The sequence below is a fragment of the Bufo gargarizans genome, chromosome 2 (genome assembly GCF_014858855.1).
Source record: "Bufo gargarizans isolate SCDJY-AF-19 chromosome 2, ASM1485885v1, whole genome shotgun sequence".
NCBI classification, from domain to species: Eukaryota; Metazoa; Chordata; class Amphibia; order Anura; family Bufonidae; genus Bufo; species Bufo gargarizans.
In genome coordinates, this window is record NC_058081.1 from 241,773,113 (window position 1) to 241,789,244 (window position 16,132).

At 42.0% G+C, this 16,132-nt stretch overlaps 1 protein-coding gene across 1 annotated transcript in view; it reads right to left on the reverse strand.

The window, feature by feature from the left end:
- FBXL13 (F-box and leucine rich repeat protein 13) overlaps positions 1-16,132 on the reverse strand; it is a 249,774-nt gene that overhangs the window by 17,055 nt on the left and 216,587 nt on the right. Inside the window, exon 18 of the mRNA XM_044280157.1 lies at positions 11,580-11,663. Within this exon, the coding sequence (XP_044136092.1) occupies positions 11,580-11,663 (84 nt within the window). The remainder of the gene's footprint in view (positions 1-11,579; positions 11,664-16,132) is intronic.

The window sequence follows — 16,132 nt, forward strand, 5'->3', positions numbered from 1 at the left end:
GGTATCGGCATTTATTTTGCTGATATTCCGATAACATATGGGGAACACAGATCGCGCTGCTCTCAGCGCTCTCCGTGTTCCCCCAGCAGCAGAAAAGGGGAGAAGGAAGCAGTGTCTCCCTCCCCCTGTGCTGCTGCTGCCGCTGCAGCCAATGGGAGGACAGGGGACAAGAGAAGGGGAGGGGCTGTGGCCACTGCGCCACCAATGAAGAGAAATCTCTCATTCATTCAAATTGAACAGGAGGCGGGAGCTGCAGGATCACATAGCCGGCTCCCGACCTCTATGAGCTGTAACTGCGATCCTCGGTTAACCCCTCAGGTGCCGCGGATCGCAGCTACCGCTCATAGGAGGTCGGGAGACGGCTATGTCATTCTGCAGCTCCTGCCTCCTGTATATGAATAAATGAGAGATTTAACTTCATTTGTGGCGCAGTGCGCCCCCCCCCCCCAAGCCCCCCAGTATCAATCATTGGTGGCGCAGTGCGCCCCCCCCAGCCCCCCTCCAGTATTAATCATTGGTGGCAGTGGCCACAGGATCCCCTCTCCCCTCCTCCTCCGATCGGAGCTCCAGCAGTGTAATCCTGGGGCTCCGATCGGTTACCATGGCACCAAGGATGCTATTGAAGCCCTGGCTGTCATAGTAAGCTCCATGCTGCTGTGTGCACAGAGCAGCAGGGACAGTGTGATCTCCTATTCACCCTGATAGAGCTCTATCAGGGTGAATAGGAAAAGGGTTCTAGTCCCTAAGGGGGCTAAAAGTTAGAAAAAAAAAAAAAAAAGTAAAACAAAAAAAATAACCAAAATATTAAGTATAAATGAAAAAAAAAAATGACAAAAACAAAACTACACATTAACAATAAACATAAATTTTCAGAAGATTTGTGTAGGAATTTTTGAATTTTTTTTTTTTATGAAAATTCCCTGAATATCGGTATAAATTATTGGCTATCGGCCTGAAAGTTCACAAATTATCGGTCGATCCCCAATTCATACACAGTATTTAGATCAGGTTGTTTTGTGGTATTTTTGTATCTTGGTTGCCATAGCCAAATGCAAGGTGATTGCTGCAGTCAATATGGCACCCAGCTGGGCAGATTTACTAATACTATTTAAGACTTAGACCCTGCAAACTGAGGCCTCTTTCACACAGGCTAGATTTCCGCGCGGGTGCAATGCGTGAGGTGAACGCATTGCACCCGCACTTAATCTGGACTCATTCATTTCTATGGGGCTGTGCACATGAGCGGTGATTTTCACACATCACTTGTGCGTTGCGTGAAAATCGCCTCATGCTCGATATTGTACGTTTTTCAGTCAACGCAGGCCCCATAGAAGTGAATGGGGCTGCGTGAAAATTGTTTGCGGATGCTTGCGATTTTCACGCATGGTTGCTAGGAAATAATCGGGATGGGAACCCAATCATTATTTTCCCTTATAACATGGTTATAAGGAAAAATAATAGCATTCTTAATACAGAATGCTTAGTAAAATAGGGATGGAGGGGTTAAAAAAAAAATTGACTCACCTCATCCACTTGTTCGCGCAGCCCGGCTTCTCTTCTGTCTTCTTCTTTGATGACTAGGAGGAAAAGGACCTGTGGTGACGTCACTGTGCTCATCACATGGTCCATCACCATGTGACGGACCATGTGATGAGCGCAGTGACGTCACCACAGGTCCTTTTCCTCCTGGTCATCAAAGAAGAAGACAGAAGAGAAGCCGGGCTGCACGAACAAGTGGATGAGGTCAGTTAAATAATTTTTTATTTTTAAATCCCTATTTTACTAAGCATTCTGTATTAAGAATGCTATTATTTTCCCTTATAAGTTAACCATGTTATAAGGGAAAATAATAAAATGTACACAACACCTAACCCAAACCTGAACTTCTGTGAACAAGTCCGGGTTCAGGTTTGGGTACCAAACATGCAGATTTTTCTCACGTGCGTGCAAAACACATTAAAACGCTTTGCACTCGCACGGAAAAATCGTGCATTTTCCCGAGACGCGCCTGCATCTTATGCGGCCCTCACATGCGACGCCCGTGTGAAAGAGGCCTAAGGGTCATTTCACATGAACCAATTTTATGTCATATTATCGTGGAAGAGTGTGTATACATATATAAAAGCGTGTTCCCATCCCGATAATCTGCCAGTGTAAAAAGGGCAACTATCACCTGATGAATGAGCAAACGCTTGTTCATCGGGTGATCATGTCGTTCCGCCAGCACAAAAATTCATTATCCCTGTGCAGGAGATTGTGCTGTAAAAATCATTTTCTATGGGGACAAGTGGTTGCTGAATCATTCGTTTGTCCCCATACAGCAGAGGTGATTACTGCATGTAAATACAGTCCTCGTCTTCTCTGGTGATCTTCTGACAGTGATTGGCAGCGTATGCTTCATTCCCGATACTCTGTCGGATCATCAGTATGTGTAAAAGGACCCTTTTACACAGCCTCTTTCATATCAGTGCCTAGCAGTGTCTGTGAAATATGGAAGACACACAGAGAGCATAAAACTTACCAAACATGGATCCTTTGTAGATTCCATGGACATGTGAAAGAGGTCTTAGTTGGCTTAAAGTTGCACCACAGTGTTACAACCTGCCATGCTCCCTTTCTGCTAAGCCACACTCACTTGTCGGAGTGAGACGCAAAATGTGTCTAAGACAGTAAGTAAATGTGGTGCATGACATATTTTCTAACACATCTTGTGTAGAGAAGGGTCGGCACTGCTGGATGGACGCGGTGCACGAGTCAGTGGGTAGACGTCCCAATACTTGCAATGAGAGGAAAAAAGACCGGCACTCGCGATGATGATGAATGTTGCGTTTATTCAGTCACATATTATAAGCATATAGTGACGCGTTTCAGCACAACACGTGCTTTCATCAGACTATACAATGCACCCCTATCACATCCCTTTTATACACAGAGGAAAGGAGGAGTAACAGAAAAAAAAAAAAAGAAAAAAAGAAGGAACTGACATCATGATATATAGCTCCGCCCACTTCAGGGCTGACACAGGTATAATAATGAAAGGTGCAATAAACCAAACAGATCAGTGTAAATACATTGATGAAACAATGAAACAAGTAATTCCTGAATTGTTATTACTTGTTTCATTGTTTCATCAATGTATTTACACTGATCTGTTTGGTTTATTGCACCTTTCATTATTATACCTGTGTCAGCCCTGAAGTGGGCGGAGCTATATATCATGATGTCAGTTCCTTCTTTTTTTCTTTTTTTCTGTTACTCCTCCTTTCCTCTGTGTATAAAAGGGATGTGATAGGGGTGCATTGTATAGTCTGATGAAAGCACGTGTTGTGCTGAAACGCGTCACTATATGCTTATAATATGTGACTGAATAAACGCAACATTCATTATCATCGCGAGTGCCGGTCTTTTTTCCTCTCATATTTTCTAACACATTCTAGTGCATTTTCAGTATTAAATATGCCCTGATCTCACACACTGGGGCAGATGTACTAATCCTGTGTAATTGTAAAGTTTAGATGACATAGTCTACAAATGCACCACGTTTACCACAGTGGCTGGTGCTGGAAGATAAAGGCGGTGCATGTTTAGACTGTCTCTACGTTAACACCAGCTATTAGTGGCTTACTTTGGCACACATTGTCACATATCCAGTTACTCCCCCCTGCCAGTAATGTACACTTCCTTGTCAGACAAGGCAATAAAGGTTTTTAGTGCACATTGCAGAAGAATTCTTTGTGGCACTTTTCTTTCTAAGGCTACGTTCACATTTGCGTGGGAGGCTCCATTAGCGCCCTCTGTCTGAATTAGTTAAAATAGTAGAGAAAAAGTCCTGCATGCAGGACTTTTTTCTCTGCCAAAAAAAAAAAGTTCTCCTGAACGGAAACCAAACGGATCCCATTATAGTCATTGGGGTTTGTTCAGCTCTGTTTGCTTTAGTTATGGGCCGAATCCAGCACTTCCATTACTTTCATAGTTCTACTCTATAACGGAGCAGAATAGCAGAAATAACTATCGCTGATGGGAAAGATGCTCTAGCTCAGTGGTGGCGAACCTATGGCACGGGTGCCAGAGACGGCACTCAGAGCCCTTTCTGTGGGCACCCGCTTCTTGGAAAAAGTCTATGGTGTACCAATATGCCTTAGACTTTGCCTGCAATTCATCAGCGCAGGGCGCACTATGAACGGCACAGGCAGCGCACTGAATGCAGGCAGGCTATTTTAGCTAAATGATAAAGTACATGGAACATATACTATATTGGACTGTAGTATTAAGGTTAAATTGCCGTGTTGGCACTTTGCGATACATAAGTTGGCTTTAAGTTGCAGTTTGGGCACTCGGTCACTAAAAGGTTCACCATCACTGCTCTAGGTAGAGTGTTTTCGACCCCTAGACCTCAATGTTAAGAAATGCTGCAAATCCCTGTCTGCTGTTTTTTTTCGATGCAGAGTAAAAAAATAAAAATAAAAAGTTAATGTTTAAATCCTATGATCTATCAAGATACTGAAATTTCACCTGCATTTTTAAGCCATGTCATAGCTCTGTGAAGTTTTAAAGGAACCCCTATGGGGTTGAACTTAATTTTTGTATATAGTATACTTTTTAAAATTATATTTGCACTTGTTCACACTTGTCAAAATGACAAACACCGACCTTGGCTGATGCTACAGTCACTGCTGATGGCCACATATTAGGAGTTAAATGGCGGGGGCCACAAGATGGTGACAATGACAGCAGACCCTCAGTACGCAACTGCCATTATGGTAAATTCTATGTCAACTACAAACCAGATTCCAAAAAAGTTGGGACACTATACAAATCGTGAATAAAAACTGAATGCAATGATGTGGAGGTGCCAACTTCTAATATTTTATTCAGAATAGAACATAAATCATGGAACAAAAGTTTAAACTGAGAAAATGTACCATTTTAAGGGAAAAATATGTTGAATCAGAATTTCATGGTGTCAACAAATCCCCAAAAAGTTGGGACAAGGCCATTTTCACCACTGTGTGGCATCTCCCCTTCTTCTTACAACACTCAACAGACGTCTGGGGACCAAGGAGACCAGTTTCTCAAGTTTAGAAATAGGAATGCTCTCCCATTCTTGTCTAATACAGGCCTCTAACTGTTCAATCGTCTTGGGCCTTCTTTGTTGCACCTTCCTCTTTATGATGCGCCAAATGTTCTCTATAGGTGAAAGATCTGGACTGCAGACTGGCCATTTCAGTACCCGGATCCTTCTCCTACGCAGCCATGATGTTGTGATTGATGCAGAATGTGGTCTGGCATTATCTTGTTGAAAAATGCAGGGTCTTCCCTGAAAGAGATGACGTCTGGATGGGAGCAGATGTTGTTCTAGAACCTGAATATATTTCTCTGCATTGATGGTGCCTTTCCAGACATTGCACTCATGCAACCCCATACCATCAGAGATGCAGGCTTCTGAACTGAGCGTTGATAACAACTTGGGTTGTCCTTGTCCTCTTTGGTCCGGATGACATGGCGTCCCAGATTTCCAAAAAGAACTTTGAATAGTGACTCGTCTGACCACAGAACAGTCTTCCATTTTGCCACCCTCCATTTTAAATGATCCCTGGCCCAGTGAAAACGCCTGAGCTTGTGGATCTTGCTTAGAAATGGCTTCTTCTTTGCACTGTAGAGTTTCAGCTGGCAACGGCAGATGGCACGGTGGATTGTGTTCACTGACAAAGGTTTCTGGAAGTATTCCTGAGCCCATTCTGTGATTTCCTTTACAGTAGCATTCCTGTTTGTGGTGCAGTGTCGTTTAAGGGCCCGGAGATCACGGGCATCCAGTATGGTTTTACGGCCTTGACCCCTACGCACAGAGATTGTTCCAGATTCTCTGAATCTTCGGATGATGTTATGCACAGTTGATGATGATAGATGCAAAGTCTTTGCAATTTTTCGCTGGGTAACACCTTTCTGATATTGCTCCACTATGTTTCTGCTCAACATTGTGGGAATTGGTGATCCTCTACCCATCTTGGCTTCTGAGAGACACTGCCACTCTGAGAAGCTCTTTTTATACCCAATCATGTTGCCAATTGACCTAATTAGTGTTAGGGCTCTTTCACATCTGCGTTATTGTCTTCCGGCATAGAGTTCCGTCGTCGGGGCTCTATGCCGGAAGAATACTGATCAGGATTATCCTAATGCATTCTGAATGGACAGTCCGTCCTTCAGGATGCATCAGGATGTCTTCCGTTCCGGAACGGAACGTTTTTTTGGCCGCAGCAAATAGCGCAGCATGCTGCGCTTTTTGCTCCGGCCAAAAATCCGGAACACTTGCCGCAAGGCCGGATCCGGAATGAATGCCCATTGAAAGGCATTGATCCGGATCCGGCCTTAAGCTAAACGTTGTTTCGGCGCATTGCCGGATGCGACGTTTAGCTTTTTCTCAATGGTTACCATGGCTGCCGGGACGCTAAAGTCCTGGCAGCCATGGTAAAGTGCAGTGGGGAGCGGGGAGCAGTATACTTACCATCCGTGCGGCTCCCGGGGCGCTCCAGAGTGACGTCAGGGCGCCCCAGGAGCATGGATGACGTGATCGCATGGATCACATGATCCATGCGCATGGGGCGCTCTGACGTCACTCTGGAGCGCCCCGGGAGCCGCGCGGACTGTAAGTATGCTGCTCCCCCGCTCCCCACTACTACTATGGCAACCAGGACTTTAATAGCGTCCTGGGTGCCATAGTAACACTGAAAGCATTTTGAAGACGGATCCGTCTTCAAATGCTTTCAGTACACTTGCGTTTTTCCGGATCCGGCGTGTAATTCCGGCAAGTGGAGTACACGCCGGATCCAGACAACGCAAGTGTGAAAGAGGCCTTAATTGGTCTTCCAGCTCTTCGTTATGCTCAAATTTACTTTTTCCAGCCTCTTATTGCTACTTGTCCCAACTTTTTTGGGATTTGTTGACACCGTGAAAATTTGAATCAACGTATTTTTCCTTTAAAATGATACATTTACTCGGATTAAACGTTTAATCTGTCATCTACGTTCTATTACAAATAAAATATTGACATTTGCCATCTCCACATCATTGCATTCAGTTTTTATTCACAATTTGTTTAGTGTCCCAACTTTTTGGGAATCCGGTTTGTACAAAAAGGTTTTTGAAGGAGGACATATGCCTTAAAGAATTCTATATGTAAAACGCCTTAGATGCTCATTAATTGTAGAGCTAATATACATAATCTTTTATGGCTCCATTGGACTTGCATACAAGTATATACTGCAGGGCCTCTCCTGTACTTCAATCTCTGTTTCTGCAGAAATTTGAAAGAAAAAAATAGCAGAAAAATTAATATTGCTTGCTGTTTCATCTGCAGCTTCATATCCCTGTAGTTTCTGAAGGTTTCAACCATGAAAAATGACTGAACCTTGATATACAGCTGCACCAGCATTTTTCTGGCACATCAAACAATAACATCTAGCAAATGTTAAAATGCTTCCTACATCTTGCTAGTAAAATTAGAACAGAAAAAACAGCTGTCTTATTACTTTAAAAGTGATATTCTCACAGCTGGGTTTCATGCTAATTCCTCGACTTGTTATACTGTATTCTAGACTAAGCAAAAAACACCAGATACCATCCCTAATGTATTTCCACGGTATAAGATGTTAAGATTTCTGTATGTTATTGCCAATGTGTTTTCCTGTGCAGAAAAGAAGCTACTCTGCTTTAACAAGACCCAGATTATAAAAGGTCAAAGAAACTCTGAGCAGCCCAAGGGTCTGATCTTTACGTGGCAACACTCTTAGGGATCCTTCACACCTTGTGGATTTTGTTGTAGAAATTTCCTTTGAAAATCAGTTCCATTGACCTGAATGAGACTTGCAGAAATCCATGTGCTGGCTGCTCCATTCAAATGAATGGAACTGATTTTCAGTCAAGTAAATTTCTGCAACAGTGTCTGAAGGTACCCTAATCAGCATTTTCCAAGAATTTTATGGAAAGGACTATGCACATTTGGTAAGACTCCAGCGCACAGCATAAACACAATGTAACATATTTTTCACTTTATAAGGCTTCACGTCACCGTTCAGCCTTTCCGTTCTCCTCCATTCAGGAGCAGGAGGACAGAAAGACACATAACTGACGCCAAACTGAGTCAAACAGAGCCCTTAGGACCCCATAGACTATAATGGGGTCCGTTATGTTTCCGCTCAGAAGATGATTTTTAAGCGGAGACAAAAGTTGTGCATGCAGGACTTTTATCTCCGCTTCAAAATCATCTTCTGAGCGGAAACATAACGGACCCCATTATAGTCTATGGGGCCTAAGGGCTCCGTTTGGCGTCAGTTATGTGCCTTTCCGTCCTTTCCGTTCTCCTGCTCCTAAACGGAGAAGGAGAACGGAAAGGCTGAACGGTGATGTGAATGAAGCCTTAGACGAGGTAAAATGTCAGTGCGCCTTATAAAGCAAATAATAGTGAGCGCTTCCATTATAGGAACGGTCATTACTATGCAGTAGGTGCGGGTAGTGAGGCATTGCAAGCACTCCCGATACTCACCGTCCCTAGTCTTCCTCTCTGGGGCTGCGCTGCTCTGCCATGACTGCGTACAGCATCAGGACGTAACGCGCACACTATGATCTGACGCTTCGTGCAGTAAGGTGACAGTGCAGCGCGGGCCCAGAGAACATCAGGGAGCAAAGAATTCAGGGTAGACCGCCCGACCTGGAAAGTAGCGGTGGAGCAGAAGAGGTAAGTGAATTTATTTACTGCTCTGATAAGGTGGTCTGGCATGGAAGTCTGATGGGGGTCTGATCTGTTGTCTTTATATGGGGGTATGATCTAAGGATCTGATATGGGGGTCTGATGTGAGGTCCTGATAAGGGAGTCTGATGTGAGGATCTGTTATGGGGGTCTAATCTGAGGATCTGATATGGGGGTCTAATCTGAGGATCTGATGTGGGGGTGTGATGAATTTTTTTTTTCCTATTTTCCTCTTAAAACCCTGGGTGCATCTTATCATCAGGTGCATCTTATAAAGTGGAAAATACAGTATTTACCATTGTCATGTATGCAGAAACTAGGACAACTGCCTTTCCTGTGACAGCACCCTTGATGGTGAACTGATGGCCACACTTTGTTGCTACAACAGAATCTACTCATCTGGTAAGGCTTTCTATTAGACTTTAAACTCAACTACAATGGTTTTTGTTAACAATCACAAAAGGATTTGTTTCAGTAGTTTGGGCACTATTATTGGGAAGTCAAATGTATCATTCATTTCTAAGGGCGATCACACCGATGGATGCCTTTATATAGAAGAATTAAAGGTGTTCAGTGATTTTATGACATTTGCCTACAAGCAGGGAATATACTATTTTTTACAAATATATAATTATTTACCCATTAAATCTGACTATCCCCAACCCCCGCCTCCGTCCCGCCCCGATCCGCTCCACCTCCGTTGGTCATGCAGCGATGATGTCACATGCATCATTCACTTGTCTGCTTTAACACATAACTACTGGGGGGGGAAACACTGAGAAAAACATAGTGGAAAGAATTGCCACTGCAAAACTCTTTTATCAAACTAAAGTCATTAGTATTCAGTGGAGAAAAGGAGATAATTAATGTAGCATAACCCATGATTCCTGACAAAGTATAAAGTAGACCAAGATGTCCTACAAAACCCCAGAAGAACCTGCAGGTCTCTATTGTGATGTTAAAAGTATCTAATCATAAATCCATCTTGAAGAATTATTAATATTATTTATTATTAAAGCACCATTCATTTCATAGTGCTGTACATATGATAAGGGGTGCACGTACATAATACAAAACATACATAATACAAAACAAGATGAGTTACAAACTAGTACAGAAGGAGAGAGGACCCTGCCAGCAAGGGTTTGCAATCTATAGGGATTGAAATATAAATCTATAAAATACCAAGATGTGATTTAGTACTCCACAATAAATTCATCTGTGTTTGCCAACAAACACCTATAGAAACAAGAGATTTCCTTGGAGACTGTTCAGTGGACAACGGAGATTAATTTGCATTCCTGAAAATGGGCCTCACTGCTTGAAACATTGTCACTAGTAATGTTATAGATGGTATGTTTGGATGGATTGGATCCAGGTTGTGGACGGTACATGCAGATTTTGTATTACTGGATTGGTTTCTGGTAGTAGGCCATCTATGACATGGATGTCATTGGCAGTGGTCTGTATTACAGATGATCAGTAGATCAACTGCTTACCTTGGCAGAGTATTCTGGATGACTAAGCATAAGGTTCCTTACCACCCCCACCATAATCAGAAATACTGTAGGTGGGTTAACATATTGCATTTTAGCATCAGTAATCTCTTCAATTTTTTCCAGGAACTGCTCTGAAACTTGGCGTTAACCACTTTGATACAATTTGTGCTGAAAAGTGCACAAAACATACATATATTATACTTTCTACTTGACACATATTTGTTCTGTAATACGTATGCAAATAGTGGAGACACAGTCTCCACATACATGTGACATAATTATATACACAAGACCGCTTTGTCCATGGCTGCACCTGCATTTATCTTGATACAGATCTTGTGTCTAGAAGCTCCTCTACAGGCACATGTTCGGGACATGCTGTGGTATAGTCCATCAACCTCTAACAACCATCCCCCACTAAATATAGTCTCTGCTGGTTTTACAGCTGTGTGTGTGTGTGTGTGTGTGTGTGTGTGTGTGTAGGGGGGGGGGGGGGGGGGGTTCAACAGCAATGTGTAGATGATGGTGTAAGGGCAGCAGCTCAGAAGAACTATCACTTAAAATGCTGCATTTCAGAAAGTAGCAGCAATAAATCCAGGGATAGTGTGCAGTTATTGTAAAAGTGATCATCTTAAAGTGACTCTTCAGTTCAAGAAAATATATTCCCATTAACCGGGGAACAAGCAGAACACTTGCATCGTCACCTCCTCTTCATCTTTTCATCTGCAAATCTGTAAATTCCCAGGCTCCTCTTCTGTCGTCCAAGATGGCTGCACTGCTTCTCAAACTACCTTATGCATACTGTGCATTTCATAGTTCAAAACACTTCCGCTGGTCATGTGAGCATCGCTGGCCAATCCAAGAGAAGGGCTGGACGAGCAGAGAGTGTCTTGAGTTACTGATGCACAGCCTGCATTCAGGTAGTCTGAGAAGAAGTGCAGCCAGGAATTAAGAGGAGGAGTACAGGACTTGGTGGATCTGCAGATGAAAAGGAGGTCAACATGTTAAGTATTCTGTTTGTTCCCCAGATAATTAGAATTTTTTTCTTAAACTGGAGGGTTGCTTTAAGCCTAAATCTGAGCAAATCTGACCAAGGACAACATCTGCATGGAGTTTGTATGTTCTCCCTTTGTTGCGTGGGTTTCCTCCCACATGCCAAAGACATACTGATAGGGAATTTAAATGATGAGCTCCACTGGGGACAGTGAGTGATGATAATGTCCATAGTGTGGACAGATGTTTGCTTCAAAAATGTTGATATGGCCAAAGAGTTAAAAAAATATTTCATTACATATATCATTTTCTCGTTCCAGTGAATATACTGTATAAGATGTTACCTGAATACCGATGTCCGTGATTCCCAGGCAGTCTGAGACAGAAAGCTCTTTTATTTTATTTTGGGCCCCAAGAGCGGTCAGTCCCTGTAAAATCCAATAATGACAATCTTACTCCTCCAGGCTTTTTGTCTTGAGAAAGAATACAGGATATGGTCATAAAATTTCACTTTTCTCTGTATCCTATTTATTCTGACAAGGATTTATCATGATTGTTTCTGCACAGATTCCAGACTTGATGTCACATACATTTGAGATGAGGTAAGACGTTTCTTTAGCTGAGGATTCCACCACCCTGAACACTATGAAATAACGTGCTGTGCCATACATCACAAATCATTCGGTTCAAATCCCACACAAACAAAATGGTTTGGCTTTAATAAAAGTAACCAAAAGGGGAAACTTATTTCCCTATAATTTACATATGGCTTAAGCAGAAAATCCTTTAGGTCAGGAACTCTGTGTGCAGTAAATTGCTGAAGGAGTAATGTGTGATCTGGACTCCAGATGTGCATGCCTTTCTATAGCACACCCCATGTACATAGTTTACCTCTGGCTATGGTGCATGTAGTCCATGTGCTGTGAATATCCAGCATTTTCCCTTTATCATGCTCCTCTTTATTATTAGTAGTATTATAAAGTGCCAGCCTTCACTTCAAGACCATCAAATGTGGGCGAAAAGTCACCAAACCACAATTAAATTACAGGTACTAGGAGAATGAATAACGCCTATAAAAGATAACCATAGCACACTGTGAACACAATATCAAACTGTACTGAAAAAATATATAATCTTTATTAAGGATTAAAATAGAAATAATAAAACACATATATAAATTGGCTTTGACAAACACACATCACACAGGAGTATGTCATATTGGGGTCACATGTAGCAAACAAATAAGGAAAGACATAAATGGGGGTAATGGCAAAAATAAAGCTGTATGCCAATTGGCACCCCCACACAAGATACAAAATATGAACCCAGTAAAATAGCTAATTCCCCTAAGGAAGCTGACGTGAAACACGTGTCGGGGTGTCTTTGGAGGTGCCATTTTGGGTCTGTATTTTACTGATTGTTGGGTTCATATTTTGTATCTTGTGTGGGGGTACCAATTGGCATATGGCTTTATCCTTGCTATTCCCCCTATTTACTTCTTTCCTTATTTGTTTGCTACATCTAACCCCAATATGACATACTCCTGTGATGTGTGTTTGTCAATGCCAATTTATATATGTGTTTTATTATGTCTATTTTAATCCTTCATAAAGATTATATATTTTTTGGTACAGTATGATATTGTGTTCACAGTGTGCTATGGTTATCTTTTATAGGCGTTATTAGAAAAACAGTGTATAGATATTATGTGGATGAGCACATTCTTCTTCTTACAGGCATAACCGGAGCATAAAGAAGGTGGGTTATTGTTTAAGACCACCCAAAACTGACATTTTCTGATGTAAAAGTATAATAAATATCGATCATCAATGTGCCATGATGACATTTGGGTTGGGCTACATTCACATCTGCATAAGAGACTCTATTCGAGGCCCACAACACACAGTTCATCAAACATAGAGGAGAGAAGAGTTCTGCAGGTTCTCCACTAAAAAAACTCAAATGGATCCCATTATAGTCATTGGGATAGGCTCCGTTCCTGTCAGTTATGTGCTGAATCTGCCATTCTGCTTCCGTTCCGGGGCCGTGGAACAGAAGTACAGATGTGAACAGTACACAGTGTGCTGTCCGCATCTTTTGCGGCCACATTGAAATGAATGGGTCCACATCCGTTCTGCAAAATTGCTGAACCGATGCGGACCCATAAATAGGGTTGTGTGAATGTACCCTTACTCTGGTTTTATGGCCTATATGCATGCCTATAGAATTGCTCTGCCTATAGGGCTGTATCGGGCTGTTTAGACAGGGAAAAAAAAAATCTTCCTTCTAATAGGACAAATTCCTGGAGAGGAGTGAAAGGGAATCACATCTGTAAGTTTTATCATATGCATGCCCTCTTCTTGTAGATACATTCTTCCAGTCATCAGTAACTTTGCATTATTTGATCTATAGCAATTCCCTGTTACAGAATATGCTTAATATTAAACTAACAAGCCTAGGCAACAGTATATTTTTAGGAATGTCCAGTTGCACACACAAAAAATAAAGTCACACGTCCATCGATCGCCCACCTCCCTGTCTGATGCTACTAGGACTCTTCTTCCTGTCCCCAGTCAGCCAATGACTAGCTGAAGTGGGTCACTACTGTTGCCAGTGATTGGCTGAGCAGGTGTTTCTGTGTGTTGAGAGTGAACAGAAAGCAGAGACATGCCTGGCTGACAAGTATGGGAATGTCGAATAGAGCGCTTGCCAATATATTTAGCAGTTCCATAGAAGTGAATGAAGTGTTGGTCACACTTGTGCACCATAGCTGCTTTCTCGCTGGGAACTCCAGGACCTCTATTTTCATGATTGCTGTGGGTGTCAGGGGTCTGACACCCAGCAATCGGAAACGTACACTCTGTCTTGTGGACAGGGGATATGTAGGGTTAGTGGGAAAGCGCTTTAAGTCTACATTTCAGTTCTGATGGACAATCCAGTTCCTGGGAAATTATATTTCTCCAAATGTCAAATAATATATGCAGAAATACTGGCATATACAAATATCAACCTAGCAAACTGATGTCTGACCTGTGACTTTCCAGTTGTTGGACTACAACTCTCAGCACGGTAGTAACAAATAATGAAACAGTCTACACAGTGAAGGACATTTATAAAGCTCTTTACTCCATTATTGTGGCTTAAAAAGTCACACATTATGGCGCATGGCATATGTGCACCATAATTTGCGGCCTTTTTAACCACTTCAACCCCACTAGCTGAAACCCCCTTAATGACCAGGTCACTTTTTACACTTCTGCACTACACTACTTTCACCATTTACCGCTCGGTCATGCAACTTACCACCCAAATGAATTTTACCTCCTTTTCTTCTCACTAATAGAGCTTTCATTTGGTGGTATTTCATTGCTGCTGACATTTTTCCTTTTTTTGTTATTAATCGAAATTTAACGATTTTTTTGCAAAAAAATGACATTTTTCACTTTCAGCTGTAAAATTTTGCAAAAAAAAACGACATCCATATATACATTTTTTGCTAAATTTATTGTTCTACATGTCTTTGATAAAAAAAAAAATGTTTGGGCAAAAAAAAAAAAGGTTTGGGTAAAAGTTATAGCATTTACAAACTATGGTACAAAAATGTGAATTTCCGCTTTTTGAAGCAGCTCTGACTTTCTGAGCACCTGTCATGTTTCCTGAGGTTCTACAATGACCAAACAGTAGAAAAACCCCACAAATGACCCCATTTCGGAAAGTAGACACCCTAAGGTATTCGCTGATAGGCATAGTGAGTTCATAGAACTTTTTATTTTTTGTCACAAGTTAGCGGAAAATGATGATTTTTTTTTTTTGTCTTACAAAGTCTCATATTCCACTAACTTGCAACAAAAAATAAAAAATTCTAGGAACTCGCCATGCCCCTCACGGAATACCTTGGCGTGTCTTCTTTCCAAAATGGGGTCACTTGTGGGGTAGTTATACTGCCCTGGCAATTTAGGGGCCCAAATGTGTGAGAAGTAGTAAAAAATGACCTGCGAAATCCGAAAGGTGCACTTTGGAATATGTGCCCCTTTGCCCACCTTGGCTGCAAAAAAGTGTCACACATCTGGTATCACCGTACTCAGGAGAAGTTGGGGAATGTGTTTTGGGGTGTCATTTTACATATAACCATGCTGGGTGAGAGAAATATCTTGGCAAAAGACAACTTTTCCAAATTTTTTATACAAAGTTGGCATTTGACCAAGATATTTATCTCACCAAGCATGGGTATATGTAAAATGACACCCCAAAACACATTCCCCAATTTCTCCTGAGTATGGTGATACCAGATGTGTGACACTTTTTTGCAGCCAAGGTGGGCAAAGGGGCACATATTCCAAAGTGCACCTTTCGGATTTCGCAGGCCATTTTTTACACATTTTGATTGCAAAGTACTTCTCACACATTAGGGCCCCTAGAATGCCAGGGCAGTATAACTACGCCACAAGTGACCCCATTTTGGAAAGAAGACACCCCAAGGTATTCCATGAGGGGCACGGCGAGTTCTTAGAATTTTTTATTTTTTGTCACAAGTTAGCGGAAAATTATGATTTTTTTTTTCTTTTTTCCTTACAAAGTCTCATATTCCACTAACTTGCGACAAAAAATAAAAAATTCTAGGAACTCGCCATGCCCCTCACGGAATACCTTGGGGTGTCTTCTTTCCAAAATGGGGTCACTTGTGGCGTAGTTATACTGCCCTGGCAATTTAGGGGCCCAAATGTGTGAGAAGTAGTTTGCAATCAAAATCTGTAAAAAATGACCAGTGAAATCCAAAAGGTGCACTTTGGAATGTGGGTCCCTTTGCCCACCTAGGCTGCAAAAAAGTGTCACACATCTGGTATCGCCGTACTCAGGAGAAGTTGGGGAATGTGTTTTGGGGTGTCATTTTACATAT